The sequence below is a fragment of the Protopterus annectens genome, chromosome 5.part0 (assembly GCF_019279795.1).
Source record: "Protopterus annectens isolate FY-2018-M chromosome 5.part0, PAN1.0, whole genome shotgun sequence".
Lineage (NCBI taxonomy): Eukaryota > Metazoa > Chordata > Ceratodontiformes > Protopteridae > Protopterus > Protopterus annectens.
In genome coordinates this window covers 1,701,221,021-1,701,238,791 of record NC_056735.1, presented here as the reverse complement: position 1 = coordinate 1,701,238,791, position 17,771 = coordinate 1,701,221,021, and the positions used below count along the sequence as shown (strand labels likewise).

General features: G+C 39.9%; 1 protein-coding gene across 2 annotated transcripts in view; it reads left to right on the top strand.

Moving 5' to 3' along the window:
- TBX15 (T-box transcription factor 15) overlaps positions 1-17,771 on the top strand; it is a 718,941-nt gene that overhangs the window by 679,036 nt on the left and 22,134 nt on the right. For both annotated transcript variants that reach the window (XM_044071487.1, XM_044071486.1), the window contains exon 8: positions 92-913. In XM_044071487.1, coding sequence (XP_043927422.1) covers positions 92-873 — 782 coding nt within the window. In that variant the 3' untranslated portion in view covers positions 874-913. The remainder of the gene's footprint in view (positions 1-91; positions 914-17,771) is intronic.

The following is a 17,771-nucleotide window of genomic DNA, read 5'->3' as shown; positions in this document are numbered from 1 at the left end:
TGGATGAATGCTGCATATTATTGCATCTGTCTGTGGCACATGCTCAATGTTAAAAGAACTATGTCATAATTATTTATCTATTTTTTTTTAGGAAGCAGTACAGGAACATCACCAACAACATCCAGCACAGGAACCCCTTCCCCCTCAGCATCATCACATCTTCTCTCACCATCATGTTCCCCACCAACCTTTCACTTGGCACCCAATACTTTTAATGTTGCTTGCAGAGAAAGTCAAATATGCAACTTCAACCTGTCTGACTATCCTGCATGTGCCAGAGGTAATATGGCTGCTTTGCAGAGCTATCCAGGACTGAGTGACAGTGGCTATAGTAGGCTACAGAGTGGAAACACTTCTGCTACTCAGCCTAATGAAACATTCATGCCTCAGAGGACTCCATCTTTAATCTCAGGAATGCCTGCTCCTACATCTTTGCCAAGCAACAGCAAAATGGATACCTATGGTGGTCAGCTGGGATCATTTCCTCCTTCTCAGTTTCAGTATGTTATGCAAGCAGGAAATCCAGCATCTAATTCATCATCTCCACATATGTTCAGTGGTGGTCACATGCAACAGAGCTCTTATAATACTTTTTCTCTTCATAATCCGTACAATATTTATGGGTATAACTTTCCAGCATCCACAAGGCTTGCAGCAAGCCCTGAGAAACTGGCATCATCTCAAAGCACTTTACTTTGCTCTTCATCTCCCAGCAGTGCCTTTGGAGACAGGCAGTACCTGTCAGCTGGTATGGATGGAATGCATATGATTGGGACTCCTTCAGCAAACCAACAGAACCCAAATACATGTGATACTAGGCAATATGGAACTGTAGCAGGCTCGTCTGCACAGATGTCTGTGCATATGGTTTAAACTGGATTATTTTCCTCCTGAATGTTCCCTACCTCTTAGAGTAAGCACATGACGCAATTATTCTTATGTGGATAATGTTCAACAGTTTACCAAACTAATATTTATTATTTAACAGAATGTTGGAATTACTGATATTTAGAAGAGGGAAGATGATTGGATGGAAGAAAAAGAAATAAGAAAGGATTTTACTTTTGACTTGTAGAAAAACTGCAAGCATCCATTGACAAGATAAGAACAGGATAAGCAATGAGATTTCTACATGCTAGTTTTTTTTCATAATACTTGTATTTTATCTAGCCAGTTTTACTCTCATTTGGGATAGGATTTGTTAAAATGCAGTTGCTACACCTATTATTTCAGTTTTTATGATACCCACACTTAACATCATCACAGTAAATGTATGTGCCATGCTAAACTAGTTAATAAAGAGATTTATCAGAGTCTTTCATGAATGTAAAATTTCCCATGACACACCTAAGCCATGGCTGTTGTTCACACATCCAACTCATAACTCCGGTCTCAAAGATATATGCCACAGGACTATATAAACTTTTTTATGCAAGTCAATTTATTTTTAAAACAAATCAGCAATAGCTGTATAATTAAAATAGTTTAAAATCAACAAATTGAACAAAAATGAGTAGCCTAGGCATATATATATATATATATATATATATATATATATATATATATATATATATATATATGTATATTTAGTTCAGAATTTAATTACATTAGTTTAATTATTCATCTTTAAAGTAATACAAAGTCCTTTCAACAGCTGCATCATTATTATCACACTCAAGACACTATGTCAGTAATAAACAATGCAATCTGGCCTGATAAATCCTTCCAGTAGGTCTTCCAAAACAGAAAAGGTCTATTCCCCACTGCTGTCATCTCATATCATCACAACATATGTTACATTGTTGAAGATTTCCACCATGGAGAATTATGAATAATAAACCAACAATCATCCAACTAAATGGTCCTAAGCACCTGGAGTATTTCACATTTACTTAAGGTTTTATGCCACCCCATGTTTATGTTCCTCTTATTACCAGTAGTATTAGCGTACAAAGTCACTAGACACTTTGTTTAAAGACTTCTCAAAAAGTGTTAATCACAGGCATTCATAAATCCATACACTTAACTCTTATCTGTTACAGTCCTGCAGATTTTGCAGATGTCATTATCTATGCCTTTACAGTGCTTCATTTTCTGACTTGTGGAAACAGATGGCTACCGACAAAAACTAAAAATTCACTTTTTATTTCAAGTGATCAGCTCATTTCTAAATGGACACAATCTCAGATATGAGAGCTTCAATCTCATTCTGACTGCAAGAACATCTTAGTAGCTCCATTGTACTGTGCCGTGGACATAATGTTTTCAGGTAATCTATATTACCAGTACTGCCCTGTTAATCCTGACCACCTTAATTAATCACAGCAACAACAACCACAACAAAGCAAGGGCTTTCACTTCTGTCTCTTTGATGTGATCCCTAAATAAGGCCTTGAGCAAAATACCCCTACATAGTACCACAGGTATTTCTGCAACAGGTTTTAGCTACCTGTTGTCAAATTTGTGCCCCAAGGGCTCTCTCATTGGCCTCTATCAAAAACACATAACTATATATAGCAGATATCTATTGCTTTGTTAAGCTTATTTCTCATTTCCCTTAACTATAGATATGTAACATGAATCTTTTTTTTTCTTTTCGGCACAAGAACTTTATTTAGCATGTCATATACTTTTGAGTTTCATCGCTACTTTTGATACTAGTTTCTACATTTCTTCATGCCACTTGACAACATCGAATAAATCATAAGCACACAAAAGTTCACTCTTTTTGAGAATATATTCTTCTAATACAGACCTCATTGAACCAGACGTTCACTGTTCAGTGACAAATGCCTTTCAATACAATATTTGCCGACAAGTACCTTAGCTTCAAGTTCAACTTTTGGCTTGTTCTTCTACAGCATGGACTTCTTTCATTCCTGAATTTTGCCAGCTAGTAATTCTGGCATTTTATTTTCCAGGTTATATTACTCTAGTAAAAGGGATATTTAGTTTTCAGGCAGAGAACACCTTTCCTTCATGTCTTCTACCTTTGATTCCAACCAGACAAGAATGCAGACAATACTTAATATAACGGGTTATGATCAGACCACTGATCAAAAACGAGCGTAATATATGTTCAAAACATCCATATAAAGAAATTCACATCTAGAGATATGTTTGAGAGGTGAATCTTGGCATCCATGTTGAGAACACACAATTTTTCATTTTGAGCTGAGATCCATTCATAATTCTTTGTAATATATGAAGATTTACCTTCTCCATGTACAATCAGTTAGTAAAAAATTACATTGAAAATGTGATGTGTTGTACCAGCTTTGAAAGTTGGTAAAGCAGTGAGGAAGTGGTTGATGTCTTACGTATTCCCTGCGTAAGGGAAGTGGTTGTAACCAAAGTACCCGGTGTAGTTTAGCAGACAGTAGATAGAAACGGGAGTTGAAACAAAACCATTTCATGCCATGATGCTCCTGCTGTTTTCTGGTCAGTGCTGTCTACTTTTAGTGCAGACTCAATGTTAACAGTGCCTAGCAATACTATAAGTGTTGCTAGGGTTGGGTCTAGTGCTAAAGTAACACTTAACCAAGATATTATTTAACCATGTACTACAAAGTGTTTCATGTCATTAGCTTATACCCTGCTAGGACAAAATGGTTATTTAACACAGAGGATTAAGCTATGCGGTGTTAATGAGCATTAGAAACTGGTAATGATTTAATAAGAAAGCTGCTGAATGAACAAAACAATCAGGGAAAAAATAATGTGCAAAATTGAATAGAAAAGATCAAACAATACAGATAAGGAAAGGACAAAATCGTTTCACCAGAGAATTCTTATAAGACATCATGCCACCATCTTAAACTGTAAGTACTGTATCTTCAACCATGTCAGTAGACGAGGTTTTAAAATGCTTTCATGATGATTTCTGAGAACTGCAAGTTTCAGGAATGCAGTTTGTAGTAAACGGAATCTATACCTGACAGGTGGTTTTGCAATCTCTCATGTTCAGATATCTTTTTCACTGCCAGCTCTGCCATCTTGTCTGAGTTTGAGTTGCCTTGCTTGACTGTTACTAGGCAATCAGCTGTTAACAACAAGTCTTCATTCCTGGGTTTATGACTGCTTGTGTTTATTCCTGTCTTTTGCTGAAGGAGTGCAGATTTGAATTTGAAGTAGTTTCCAGCCATCATTGCAGTGTTGTAGATGACAATGTTTCTAATATCCACAGCCAGGGACACTGCTTTCTGTATTTCCTGGAAAAGTACTTTAAAACCTAAATTTGGACTCTGTAAGTATTGGAAAAAAACATAATTTTCAAGAATGTGGCATTTTAGGTGAGAGCAGTAAATCGACACAACCTGTGTTTCTTCTTATATTTACTACTTATAATGTTATCATCTAATTGCATTGTGTTTTCTGTACCTAGAATAGGGTCTTAAATTATTTAGAACAGGAGAATAATTAACACCTTTGCTTCCTGTGATCTTCTAAGCCAGGAAACCAATTAGTTCCTGAGAGCTGTACTCCAAAATCCTGTACCGAAAACACACTTCATCAGATTTGTAATATCTGCTATATGGTGTGATTTACAAATGTAAAATACAATAGCTTTTGGTAAACAATGGACTATACACTGGTGTTAGTATAAAAGGCCTGTCTGTAGATTCTGATTTTAATCTGCATAATTATAAACGGGAACTATATTTGTTTTGCCAAAAAATACTAGTGTTAAAGTCAAAATGCTATATTACTGTAAGTATGCAAGGGAGATCCAAGATATCGAGAGAATTGTTTACCTGTTCAGAGATGCCCGATGATATATGACAAGATAGGGTAACATACTGCTGTTCTGAGATATTGTTAAATCTTTGCAAATTATGCATATCATAATTTCAAAAAAATATTAATCTCCAAAACCTTTTGTAATAGATGACAGGTGTCAGTGGCAACATTCTGAGCCTTTTGTATAAGCTGGCACCATTTGTTCACATGTAGGTCACACACTTTTTATAAAATTAATGCACTTATGAAAATATAGGTAATAGTCGTAACTATTTTACCAAAAGTGCATTTATACGACAGAAAGTCTTCACATTATCCATTATGTTTTAATGTCATTTTTTACTAACACACAGTGCTTGAAGACTGCACCCTCAACATGACAGTATCACACTCTATTTTTGCATTATTAATGTAAACATGGAAATTAAAAAGTCTTTCGGCTTTTCCTGGTTAGGGGTCACCACAGCGGAACTCCAGTCTGCTAATGACTGGCAGTGAATTTTTATGGTGCCGAGTTGCCAGACTGACTCCCAACCTTCAAAGAAGGCACACCCATTCACGCACGCACCTACCTGCATGTCTTTAAATGTCACACACCATAGGGAGGACATGCAGACTCCACACAGAAGGCGCTCCAGCCAAGAATCGAACGAGAGAACCTCTTGCTGTGAGGCGACAACGCTAACCACTGAACCGCCGCGGCCACAACGCAAACATGGAAATATGTCCTATTTTTCATACCTTTTTGTAAACATTCTGTAATAACTCCAGCTCTAGACATCCCATTCTGCCCAGTTCACTTTCATGCTTAGCAAATCACATCAGCTTGTAGATGACTTTGTTTTATGTATGTATGTACCCTTACCAGGACTTCAGAAATTGGACTTTGAAAACAGTGACATATATATTAATTTCAGGAGTACTGGGAGGTCTCTTGTAAAGATGAGTGCACTTTTACAGGATACACAGGAACTCTGACTTCTTGATGACTATACTATTGCATGAAGCAATGAGTTAATGCTGCCTGTTCTTAAACACATTAGAGAATTGCAATAGAATCATGGTAATGATCAGAAATTACACTTATAACTCATGCATAATTGCTGGATTTTATTTCATGAAAATGGAATTTTAGCTTTTTGGAGAACTGTAAATCAGTGACCCTGTCCATAGGCTATTCCAAGCTCTAATGGACTCAGGACTTCTTTACTTCATTGACTTATCTTCAGTGGTTCCAGTGCTTCCTTGGTATCTGTAGGGATAATGTGATCTTTTTCAGACAGCTGTTAGTTTGGCTGTTAAAGGATTACTTGAGTCTACTGCTCCATGGTGTTTCAATACTTTACAAGCCATTTTTTTTCCTTTTGTCTGCTGTCTAAGGGAGCATTTTGTCGTACAGACTCTGTCTTGTTTTCTTGATATTCATTCCTCTTTGCCTTCCATGTTTTCAGACAAGGTTTTATCTTGGCACTATTTTAGCATTTGTGTTACTAAGTTATGAACACTTTTTTGGCATTGTTCATTAACGAACTCACAGGGAAGTTTGCAGATTTTTTTTTTTTTGTGAATCTGACGACCCAGGACAATGTATCCTTTAAACAGTTTTCACTATATCTCTAGGTAGATGGGCCATTACTGTTATTACTATATTTCTAGAAATATTTCTTAGACAATTAGCTTTTGAGGTGGTCAACAGGTGTTAAGCACTAATTCTAATTATGTACACGCCAAAATAAAATGCACTCGCACAGTTGCCAGTTTGATATACATTCTCTTCATAAAACTGGGTGTCTCACAAACTGCCATAACAATTCACATTTTCCAACTTGACTATTTCTTATTAGGGACTATTAGTGTCTCCAAAACTTGAGAGATCGTAATCAAATACTACAGCCCTTCTGTCCAATTAAAAATATGCTGCCGTGTCCAAAAGTAGTATTGTTGCCATTTTATAAGTGCAATAATTCTCTTCTTGATGGAAGTATAGAGATATGCTCTTCCAAGGGTAAGGATGCCCCCTACCTCTTGTATCAGGCTTTAAAACGCACCTATGCAGTTTGCTTTTTCCCTATAATGTCAACACTAATGGGAATTATTGCTTGTTTGTCATAATTAGACCTCCTCCCACAATAACAAACCAACAACACCTTAATGACTTTGCAACCAGCTTTATTAACATATATAAAATCACATTACAACTTAATACAAATGGAACCAACTTTGGCAGTGTGATAGATCACTCACCTACATCATACATTCCTTACTTAATTCAAATCAACACATCTTTACCAAAACGGGAAGCATGTTAAACCACTCGCCAACCAAACAGTAGCAGTGCCCCACTGCTCACTAACCACAAATCCAACACATCAAGCAGTGTAACACTGCTCATGTAACTCAAATGGGAAAAACAGCTGAACACAATGGGAAGAGGAAGGGCCCTACTTTTCCTTAACAGCTGCAATTGCCCTTCTTCTACCTACTAGGATGCCTTGCAGCCTGTCCCAACTTTAAATCTACTAAACTATTTCCCAAATACCTCCTGCAAAATCAATGACAACTGAACATTAAAATTGTCCACACCTACATCACTAAGATGTACCCCCTCACTACAGAGCTACACAGGGTCCTTATCCATAAAATCCCAATGCTTGAGGAAACAAACCCTAATGCTCCACTAGCCCTGGCCACCCTATGATTAAGAAATTTCCTGGTCACTGTCATCTTCTTAAACTTAGTTGGTACTTTCCACACCAACCTGAGGAATATCACTAAACAAATTACCCTAGCCCCTGGAAACTTCTGACAAACCACTGACAGGCGTGATATAAACAAGGTAAGTAACTTTCTCTTTGGTATAACCCCAATATCTTTACCCCTTAGATGTATCACTATACCAACTGGATCACTATACTGCTTGCTTATTTTCTCCAACATTGACATCAGTTGGCAGCATTTCATACTGCTCTGACCACATCATTAGACTTACCAGTGTGCCAGATCCAAACCCATATTTACACCTCCAGGTCTCATCTATGCTCTTCTACAAGCCCAATATGCAAAAGAGTGTCTTATCACGACTACCAATTTCTAAGCCGAAAATGAAAATGCAAAATTCATGCCAATAACACAATCACTATCTCCTACACACTACCAAATATAGCCCCCAAAAGCTCTAGAATGCCACCTACCTGCACTCTCCACAGACATCCCTTCATCCACCAAAGCAGACGCTGTCCCTATTCTAAAAGAGTGAGTAGCATAATTATCCCCTTTTCCTCCTTGTTCTCTAAAGCCCTTCATATCCAAATAACAAATGCTCTAGCATCAGTCTGTTTTCCATATCTATCAAAAATCTAACCTCTCTCACCACTTACCACAAGCTTCCTTCTAGGCCAATGCCCATGTAACAGAACTTGACAGATGGTCACCATTCCTAGGCAAAACCACTTGCTTGCCATGAACCCACTGATCAGTCTTTGATCATGTTAATCATATCAACACACCCATTGAAGTAAATCTGATATCTCCTCACTGCAAGCTCTCTAGCCTCTCACTTACCCAAAAACCCTCAACATACGTGACAATCAATAAAGAAGCCCAAAAACATAATCAAAATAGGAAAAGGCCATGTTGCACAAACCGTCTACAATGGTAGTGTATACTTGCCCAATGGCAACCTACTGTCCCCCAGCTTAGGTTGTACTTTCTGCCACACCTTAAGCATCCTCAAAATCAGACAATTCTTGGTGATGCCCTTAAGTCCAGATAACTTATCTGTAGCACCCAAAGCCATCAAGTGGGCTCTAATAATCCAGAGTGTATAACCTACCTGCCATCTCTCAACCAAATACCTTATCAGCAGTTTAATTGACCATCCCCTTTCCCTTACTGGTAACCCCCTTAGAAAATGCTTAAAAATCATCAGAGTTTCACAGTATGCCTTCCTATTAGCCTCAGAGCAGGAGTTCTGAACCAGCCAACTTGCCATGCCTGTCCGATCTCAGACACCATTTTGGCTGAATTATGCAACTTACGTGAGCTCCAGGTGCCAACTCTCAAAACCTGCAAAACTGAAAGTGGGAAAGGCTATCAGCTAAAATATTACAATGATCAGGATTATACTGAGCTGAAAAGGAAAGGTTATGTTCAAATAGTACAACACAATCTTCCTCAACAGTACTTGCATCCACCTAGATTTTATTGCGTTCTTAGCCATTACCTGTTTTACAGCCAAGTTGTCTGAATGAAAAAAACATCTTGTTCTTTAATTCCACCTCCCAAACAACCAACAAGACCCAGATTGGCATTCAACTTTAAAAAGGTGACATCTTTCTATCATTAATCATCCATCCCCATTGGCCATGCCTTAGCAAACCACCTACCATCAAATTATGCTCCCATCCCCAATTCTCCAACTGCATCCATAAACATGCCTAAATCTGGCAAAACAACTCATTTCTCTTGCCAGAAGGGTACTATGTTAAAATGTTGGAGAAACTCCAACCAAATGGACAGGTCTTCCTTGACATGCTTGCCTACTCTCACATTTAATAATGCTTCTGCCTCGTGCCCAAAAACAAGTTTGCCACACATCTTGAAAATGTTCATCACAGTCCCACTCTCCAACATGGAAAATTCAGCAGCCCTAAAACTTCCATAAACTCTTTAACCTTCATTTTGTCTCTTCCAACCATTGTCTCTATCCTACATCTCACCTTATCTAATGTGTCACTCCACAGTCTGAGCACTTCCAACTCTGAGTCAACCTCTAAGCCCAAAAAGGAAAGGGTCTTAGAAGAGCCCTCCAATCTGTCCTTTGCCAATGGCACTCTGAGCTACACACACAATTGTTCAAACTACCTCATCCCTGCTTCAACTGTCTCTTTTCCTTCTCCATTCAATAAAAAATCATCCAAGTAATGAATGCCCCCATGAACTCTGCCCTCTGTTGCCAAATCCAGTGCAAAGCCATGATGAACTTCTGAAAAGTAATACAAACTACTGCCCAGACCATAGGCATTACCCTGTCAAAATAAAACTTCCCATTTAACTGCTTGCCAGAAATTGTCCAATCCTGTGTCCTCACTGTTAGTAACATAAATACTGATTTTATATTCAGTTATGCCAGCCAAGAATCCTTGAAGATTTAATCACCCATACCACTTCATCCAATAATGCATAGTGTACCCTAGCATCTGCTCTATCAGTATGGGCATTAACAGAATCACCTTCTGAAAAAGAAAAGTGACGTATAAGCTGAAATTCCCCTGGTGACTTCTTAGGTACTAAACCTAACAGAGAAACTTGGTATATGCTAAATGGAGGGATTTCATAGGGACCTAATAATCTACCAGCAGCCAACTCTTTGTTCAAGAAAGCATGTACCACCTCTTTCCTACCTAACATAGACTTCAAGTTCTTACATATCTTAATTGAACCACCAACCTTGAACTTCACTGAAAAACTGAATATAAACCCCCTTCACCTGCATGACCACTTAATTAGGATAGCTCAGCAGAAGTGACTCCAGCTGAATTACATTAATAGTTGAATGATCCAGTCCCATGGTTGGTTTCAGCCTGAGAGGGGCGATCAAACCCCGCTGCCCCCAGAATCCCCCTATCTCTTCACCCCACCACCCCAGTATGCCAGTGCCAATACAGTCACCTCTGGGTGCCCCCATCATATCCTTCCTCCAACACTTGACCACTGGATGCTGACCCCAACAGTGAGTACAAACATGCAGAAACCTACAGATGAGCCAAGTGAATTTTCCTCAATTGAAAGCTTAGCATGTTTTAACCTTACCCCCTATTCCTTCAACTGCCTACTTAACGTGACCACCCAAACTATCAAACATAGTCTCCATCCAAGTATCAGAATGCCTGTTCACCCACTCTAATGACTTATCCATGGCCTTGAGTTTTAAAAAAATGCTGGTCACATCACAGCCATACATTCTCTCATCATTAAAAATAGTACAGCAAAGACAAGGCCTGCTGCAGCTCCCTGTCCGACATCACAGCCATGAAATAGACATCTCCCTGGACCTAATTATCCCAAGTTCTTGAATGGTATGTACCAGCACCTCTCTTCCTCAGAGCTGCTAATGGTGCCATGAGATCTTTCATCCCAGGTTCCTCTGACTCAGCCACCCTCTGCACCCCATCTGCATCTATGAGTTCTAAAATGTCAACAAAATCTTCCAGCCAAATCTTCTTTTTCATGGTTTCTGGAATATGTGTGATAGCAAGAACTGACTTACTACCTGTACCAGCTTGCTGACCCAAACCAAGCTTACTTCAACCACCTGACATTCTGTACCTAAAGCTTGCTGACTCAAATCAAATTTACTTCAACCGCCTGTCACCCTGTACCCAAAACTCTAACTCTGGGCAATAAAGGAAATTCCCTGGGCTATATGATCTGACTATCTGCCCCACCCAAATTTGCAAGCCTTGCAAAGCATCAGGGTCCTCACCTAACTGCACTACATGACTTTCACCCTCAAACAGACCCTATAACCTAATTCTGAGTGCCACTGACCCATTTTAACTAACAATTACAAGTTCCTGCACTATGAAAAAAAAAATCACACCTTAATTAGCCCCCTTTATCTACTGCCTCCCACCTACTAAATACCATAAATCCATATACATTAAACCAATACCTCTCCTCCTCCTCCTCCTGTATGCCTATCCAACTAAAATAAAATCAACCAAACTGATTCCACTAAAATACCTGGGACCTCACAAATGAAAGTCACATGCTGATCAACTTGCCTACTACACAATGGACTGTACAATTCAACCATGTTGTACCAAAAAGAACAATCTTCCTCTTAACAAAACCTTGTATACCAGCAAGCCCCTTTCTCCTCCTCTCTTCCTGTCCTCCTTGTCTATCTCATGACTTCACACCCTCTCGCCTTTCCTTAACTATGCATCCTCTAACTGCACTAACCTTTTCACCTTAAAGCAGCAGCCCAGCATCAAATTTGGCAAGAAAGCTAACTCCATTTATCCTGCAGTGCTATGTTTCACTCTTCAGCTATTGTTTGTTACTGTCTGACTATGAACAATTTGCTAAAGCAGACTTTACTTTTAAGTTTACGCTCAGAAAAAGCATTTGTACCTAAAAGGATTAGCCATTTGAAACAAGCAAGCAAAACAAAACAAAAACATATGAATAAATAATAAGAGATGCAAAGCAGCACTGCTGTCTTAGCTTATGTAAAGCAAACTGGTTTCCTACAACACTTTACTTCATGTCATTTATTTGTACATTTATTTTCACTCATTCTTTTCTTAAGTCCTCTCCAGTATTGTTAGCCTTTGATATTCTTTAAAAAAAAAGGTCTGTTGTTAGTCATGTACAGTACTTAGTGACTGCTAATAAATCATTTTTAGTCAATTGCTCAGCATATGGCTACAAATCTATTTGTAACCAAACTTGCAAGGGTGCACCCTCGTTATAGAAACATGTGAAACAATGTGCCCTGGAGTTGCGTTTCACTCTTCAATGAAATGTCTTATTAATGGTTCCTATGTATTTCACATTACCCCCAACCATGAAGCTCTTCACCTGATGATTTCTACATTGCTAGTTTTACACCCCTTGCCCGTGTTCATAGGTTCATAGGTTCATAAGTTGATACTAGGCTATCTGCCCTAGGGCATTTATAAGCCTAGCCAGAGTGTGTTTGGCTTTCGCCACCCTTTTAGATTAGTTGACTGTGCCTCTGTATAGTAGGTCACAGAAGGTAGCCCTTTTAAGGTTAGTTTACTGTACCTCTGTCAAGCAGGGACACAGAAGAGATCCCAGGGGTAAACTTATGATCTCCCATCCACTCGTCAAGATTTCTCTTGAAGAGGGTCAGTGAGGGGCTCTGCCTAACATGGATTGGGATTTTGTTCCAGAGTGAGGGAAGCCTCTGGGATATGAATCTGTCCCTCCAGCATGTCCTATTTATTTCTGTGCTGGGGTTCAAGTCTCTGGAGCGTGTAGCTCTAAGGGATTTGGATTTCCTGAGGTGAAGCATGTCCATTAATTCTGGGCTGGACATGGCTTTATACGTCAGACACAGATCGCCTCTGAGTAGACTGTAAGCAACTGAGTAGAGCTGGAGTTTCTTTAGCCGAACTGCATAGGGTATCTGTTTGAGCCCCTTGATCCTCTTGGTGAGGTACTTTTGGGGTCTTTCCAGTTGCTGCAGGTGTCGGGAAAGGTACATCCCAAATGGGGCATTGTATTCAATTATGGGCCTGATAAGTGATGAGTAGAGGGGCACAATGACCTCTCTTGATCTAGATCTGAACCCTTTCGTGATAAGGTGGGCTATATAGAAGGTCTTTCTAACCACTTTGGCAATGTGATTGTCAAAGGAGAGATTGCTATCTACTTGCGGATCCAAGTCCCTAATTACTTCTTCCGTACGTAATGGATTACCACCTATGTGGTAATTTGTGGGCACTTTGTTTTTCCCAAAGGGGATGACTATGCACTTTTTGGCATTTACCTTTAGGCCATGGCTCTGGCACCAGTTATCCGTCTCTGTGAGACCCTTTTGGAGGATGCTTATGTCAGCCGGAGAGTCGATTATGGCACCCAGTTTGCAGTCATCTGCGAACTTGGTCAGCCATAGTCCACGCGTGTTAGCCTGTACCTTGGAGAAATATATACCGAACAAGAGAGGTCCCAGAACTGAGCCTTGTGGGACGCCACTTGTAACTGGTTTAGAGTCTGACATGGCACCTGCTATTCTGACCATGTGGGTTCTATCCCTGAGCCAGTTTGCAACCCATCTTGTGACATAGGGGTTGATATTTAAGCTGGTGAGCTTATTTATGATGCCCAAGTGGGGTATTGTGTTGGCTTTTGAGAGGTCCAGGTAGGCTGTGTGGACTACCTTCCCTTCATCTATGGCTTTGGTAACTGTTTCAAAGAAGTCGACCAGGTTGAAGAGGCAAGATCTGCCCTTAACAAAGCCGAATTGGGTAGGATCCAGTGTCTGGAGGTTCCCAATGTCTTTGTTTATGATTTCCATGATGATACGCTCCATAGCTTTGCAGACCAGGCTAGTCCGGCTTATAGGGCGATAGTTTCTGGGGTCTGTTGTGGCACCACCTTTGTGGAGTGGGACCACTGTTGCTGCATGCCATTCCTTGGGTACATATCCTGTAGTAAGGCTGAGATTGAGCAGTAACTTTATATGAGGGTTTAGTTCTTCTTGGAGCTCGTGTAAGATACAGCCCGGGACACCGTCTGGTCCCATTGATGCTGTGTTTTTTGCTGTGGAGAGGGCAGCTCTCACCTGTGCATCTGTGATCTCAGGAAGGCTACACTCTGTTGGGATAGACATTTGCTCTTTTTTGGGGGTTTGCACTGAACCCTTCTGCCAGGATGTTGGCAATGTCTGTGGGTTCAGTGTATTTTTTGTCATTTTGCACTAACTCAGAGCATATCTGGGAGTTGCCTCCCAGATTTCTGACATAACTAAAGAAGGCCTTGTGATTATCTTTAGTGTCTTGTGCAATTTTTCTTTCGAAGCTGGCCTTAGATGATTTTATGAGGGATCGTAGTTTCTTGCTAGTACTGATCAGAGATGCCTTCCCTTTTTGGGATTTTTCTCTATCATGTAGTAGCTTTCTCCTTCTGTTGTATAGCTTATTTATGGCAGGGGTCCACCAGACAGGTCTCCTGCCTTTGGAGGAGTGAGTCTTGGTTTTATTTGGGATAGCATGCTCCATGCATTCCTGTAGGTGTCCATAGAATGCTTTTGTAAAGGATTCTGCATTTTCAACCGTATTTTCCACTGGCCTGGGGGCTTTGAAGGATTCCACCTCGGTTTTGAGAAGTGTGAAGTTTGCTTTTGAGAAGTTCTTCACCGTGGTTTCCTTGGCTGGGGGTGGGGACGGAATATGGATGTCCAGTGAGATTAGTTTATGGTCTGATCTTACCAATGAGGGGTATACCTCTGATGTGGAACATAGAGACCCCATGTTGGTGATAACCAGATCAAATATGTTTTCCCCTCAGTTGTTCCATAGCATTTGAGTTTATAAATTCTAGGAACCATTGGGTGAGGGTGTTTGGGCTTGAGTAGTTTTCCTAATCAATGTTTGGGTAGTTGAAGTCACCCAATATAATGGTATTTGGACAGACCTTCATATTCTCCAGTGTTCTCAGGAAAGCCAAGTGAGGTTCCTGTGTTTGGGAGGGTGGTCTGTAGCAGGCTACAAACTGAAAGGCAGTTTTGCCCACTGTTAGTTGCATATGGATGGTCTCCGATGCTTCGTGCAGTGCCACTAACCTGGAGGTGTGGGTATATTTGATAAATATGGATACTCCCCCTCCTTTTGTGGTTCAGTCCGAGTTTTGGGGCCGAAAATCATGGTATGAAGTATAACCTGTTAGTGCTGGGGTGCTCTTGGGAGCCTTGAACCAGGTTTCTGTTACTGCACAGATATCGATATTCTCCATACTGAGGAGAGTCTCGAGTGTGTGCATCTTGAGATTTAGACTTCTGGTATTGAGCAGCATTACCCTTAGTTTTTTTTTCTTTGTGTTGTCTATGGAGGTGGGTTTGTCTTTTGAGCCTTGCCTAAAAAAGGCACTATGGGGGAGGCAAGAGCCTTTGCCAGTATTCGAAAACACAGGGGTGACAGGTGCAAGCCGTCCCTAGCGAAGCAACATGGCTTGTCGAGCATGTCATCCCAGGCTGACAGACACTGGATCCCCTTTGAATGACACCAATACTTTAGCCAATTGTTAAAACTGATAATTTTGTCTTTATACTGCGGCATCATTCTTGCTGAGGGTAAGATGCTACTCAAGGTCAGGGTCATACCGGCCTGGGCTACATGATCAAAGAGCTCCTCTATGTCTTTTTTCAAGTAGTCCAGGGAGGTACATCTCAGGTCATTCACACCAGCATGGACAATGACGGAGTCATATTTGTACTTGCTTTGGAGTGACCTGAGTGCTTGTGCTATGTGGCGGATCCTGGCACCCGACAGGCAGCTTACAGTGACCTTCTCCTTGTTCAGCCTGGTGAGTGGGACGTCAGTGTGTCTGACAATAGAGTCACCTATTACAAGTGTATTAGGTGTGTTGTTTAGCCTTAAAGGCTGTGACTGTGTGGCACACTGACTTTGTGAGCTATGTGCTACGTGGGTATTGTTTCGTGGTAGGGGTTGCTTGGATGTCTGCTTTGGAGGTCTCTGCTGCTTAGGCAGATTTTTATTTAGAGCCTCCGGGTATGTTTTTGTGTGTTTATGTGTTTGGTTTGCTGATGCGATAGGTCTATGTGAGACTGGATTTGTGGTGTGTGTGGTTACCTTCTCCTCCTGACAGGCTGTGCCAGTACTGGGTTGAGAGAGCTTAGCCTCCAGTTTGGCTATATAGTTGCATCTCTCACATATATTTGAGCTTGTTGGGAGGAGGAGAGGGTGGTCTGTATACATAAGGCAGTTGTAACATTGCCTCAAGATTCCCAGATTCACCAGCTGGACTGGAGAGTAAACCCAAAACTGACCTTTGGACATGCCTGAATAATATAGGGAACTACTTATTGATTGGTGGTGCTGCGGTAGCATTGTCGCTTTACAGTTATACATTGCCCGTTCAATTCTCAGTTAGAGCGTCTTCTGTGTGGCGACATGCATGAATGGGCGTTCCTTCATTGAAGGTTGTGCATTAGGCCCGGCAAGCCAGCACGTAAAAATCTACTGCCAATCATTAGCGGACCAGAGTTCCGATGTGGCGACCCCTAACCGGGAAAAAGCCGAAAGACACAAACAAACAAACTTATTGACTGATCAGAAAGAACCAATAAGGAGCAAGTGCTTAAAAGGAGTATAAGAGGATGTAGTGCTTAGGTTTATTAGTGTTTACCTATGAGATTACTTATACGAGCAAGTGCAGGGCTTTAGAATGAAAATAGAGTGCTTATTTTGAGATTTAGAGCAGTTCTAAGGAAAAAGTAAAGAGCAGACTTTGTGGAGCCAGGAATAGTTTAAACCTGTTTAAACGGCGCTGCCCGACAAGATATTCCCAGAAAAAAAATCCTTGTAGTTGTTACAGATGTCCAGAATTGGTGTCCAGGTCTTAGGCTCATACATTTGTTGAATGCTTTTAATTACACAGATTATGGAATGCAGGAAAATATGGGTTTGAAACAGTTCCATTACTAATTATATTCAATTGTTAGGCATTCGTATACTAAATGACATCTCCACATTGTTAACTTTTGCAAGAAAATGTATTACTAATATTGGAAATAAGTACAGCCATCTAGACAAGCAATTGGCATTCACTACTTCCTAGAGATTATCGAATGGGGTGGCAAAATAATCACACTGACTTGACTTCACTTTTGTTTAAAATTGGACCTTATGTGGATGAATTAGATGAGATCAATTAGACCAGTTACTGAACTGTACCTAAGATCAGGATATGTTTAAATATTTGATGGAGATTTTTTATATTTTGAAACAGTACATATATATAATTTCATATAAAAGTTCTAGTTTCTTTTCAGGACATATAATTGCAAGGTGTGTTGTAGTTATTCACTGGTTTTTACATTGTGTTGTGCTTGTGTATATGAGTACGTATTCGTGTGTGTGTGTGTGTGTGTGTGTGTGTGTGTGTGTGCGTGTGTGTGTGTATGTGTGCACACATGCTTTAAATATAAATCTAAAAAAAAAAAGCATTTTTCAAAAAAAAAAAAGAAACAATGCTTGCAATTGCAGTCATCATATAATGTGATATAGCTATCCATTATGTCAAAAAAGCAAATAACCTGCAAAATTTACTTTGGCTTGGTTTGCTATTTTAGCAGGCTATATCAATAAAAAAATTAATTTGCTAGTATGCAGATGCAAACTACATGTGCATAATCTTAATTAATTACTGAATTTACCAAAAATGTTGACTGCTATAGTCTTCAGATGATTTATTTAGATATCAAGTGAACAAACAAACCCACAAATTAAAAAATAGTTTTAGACTGTTTGAAAGAGTAC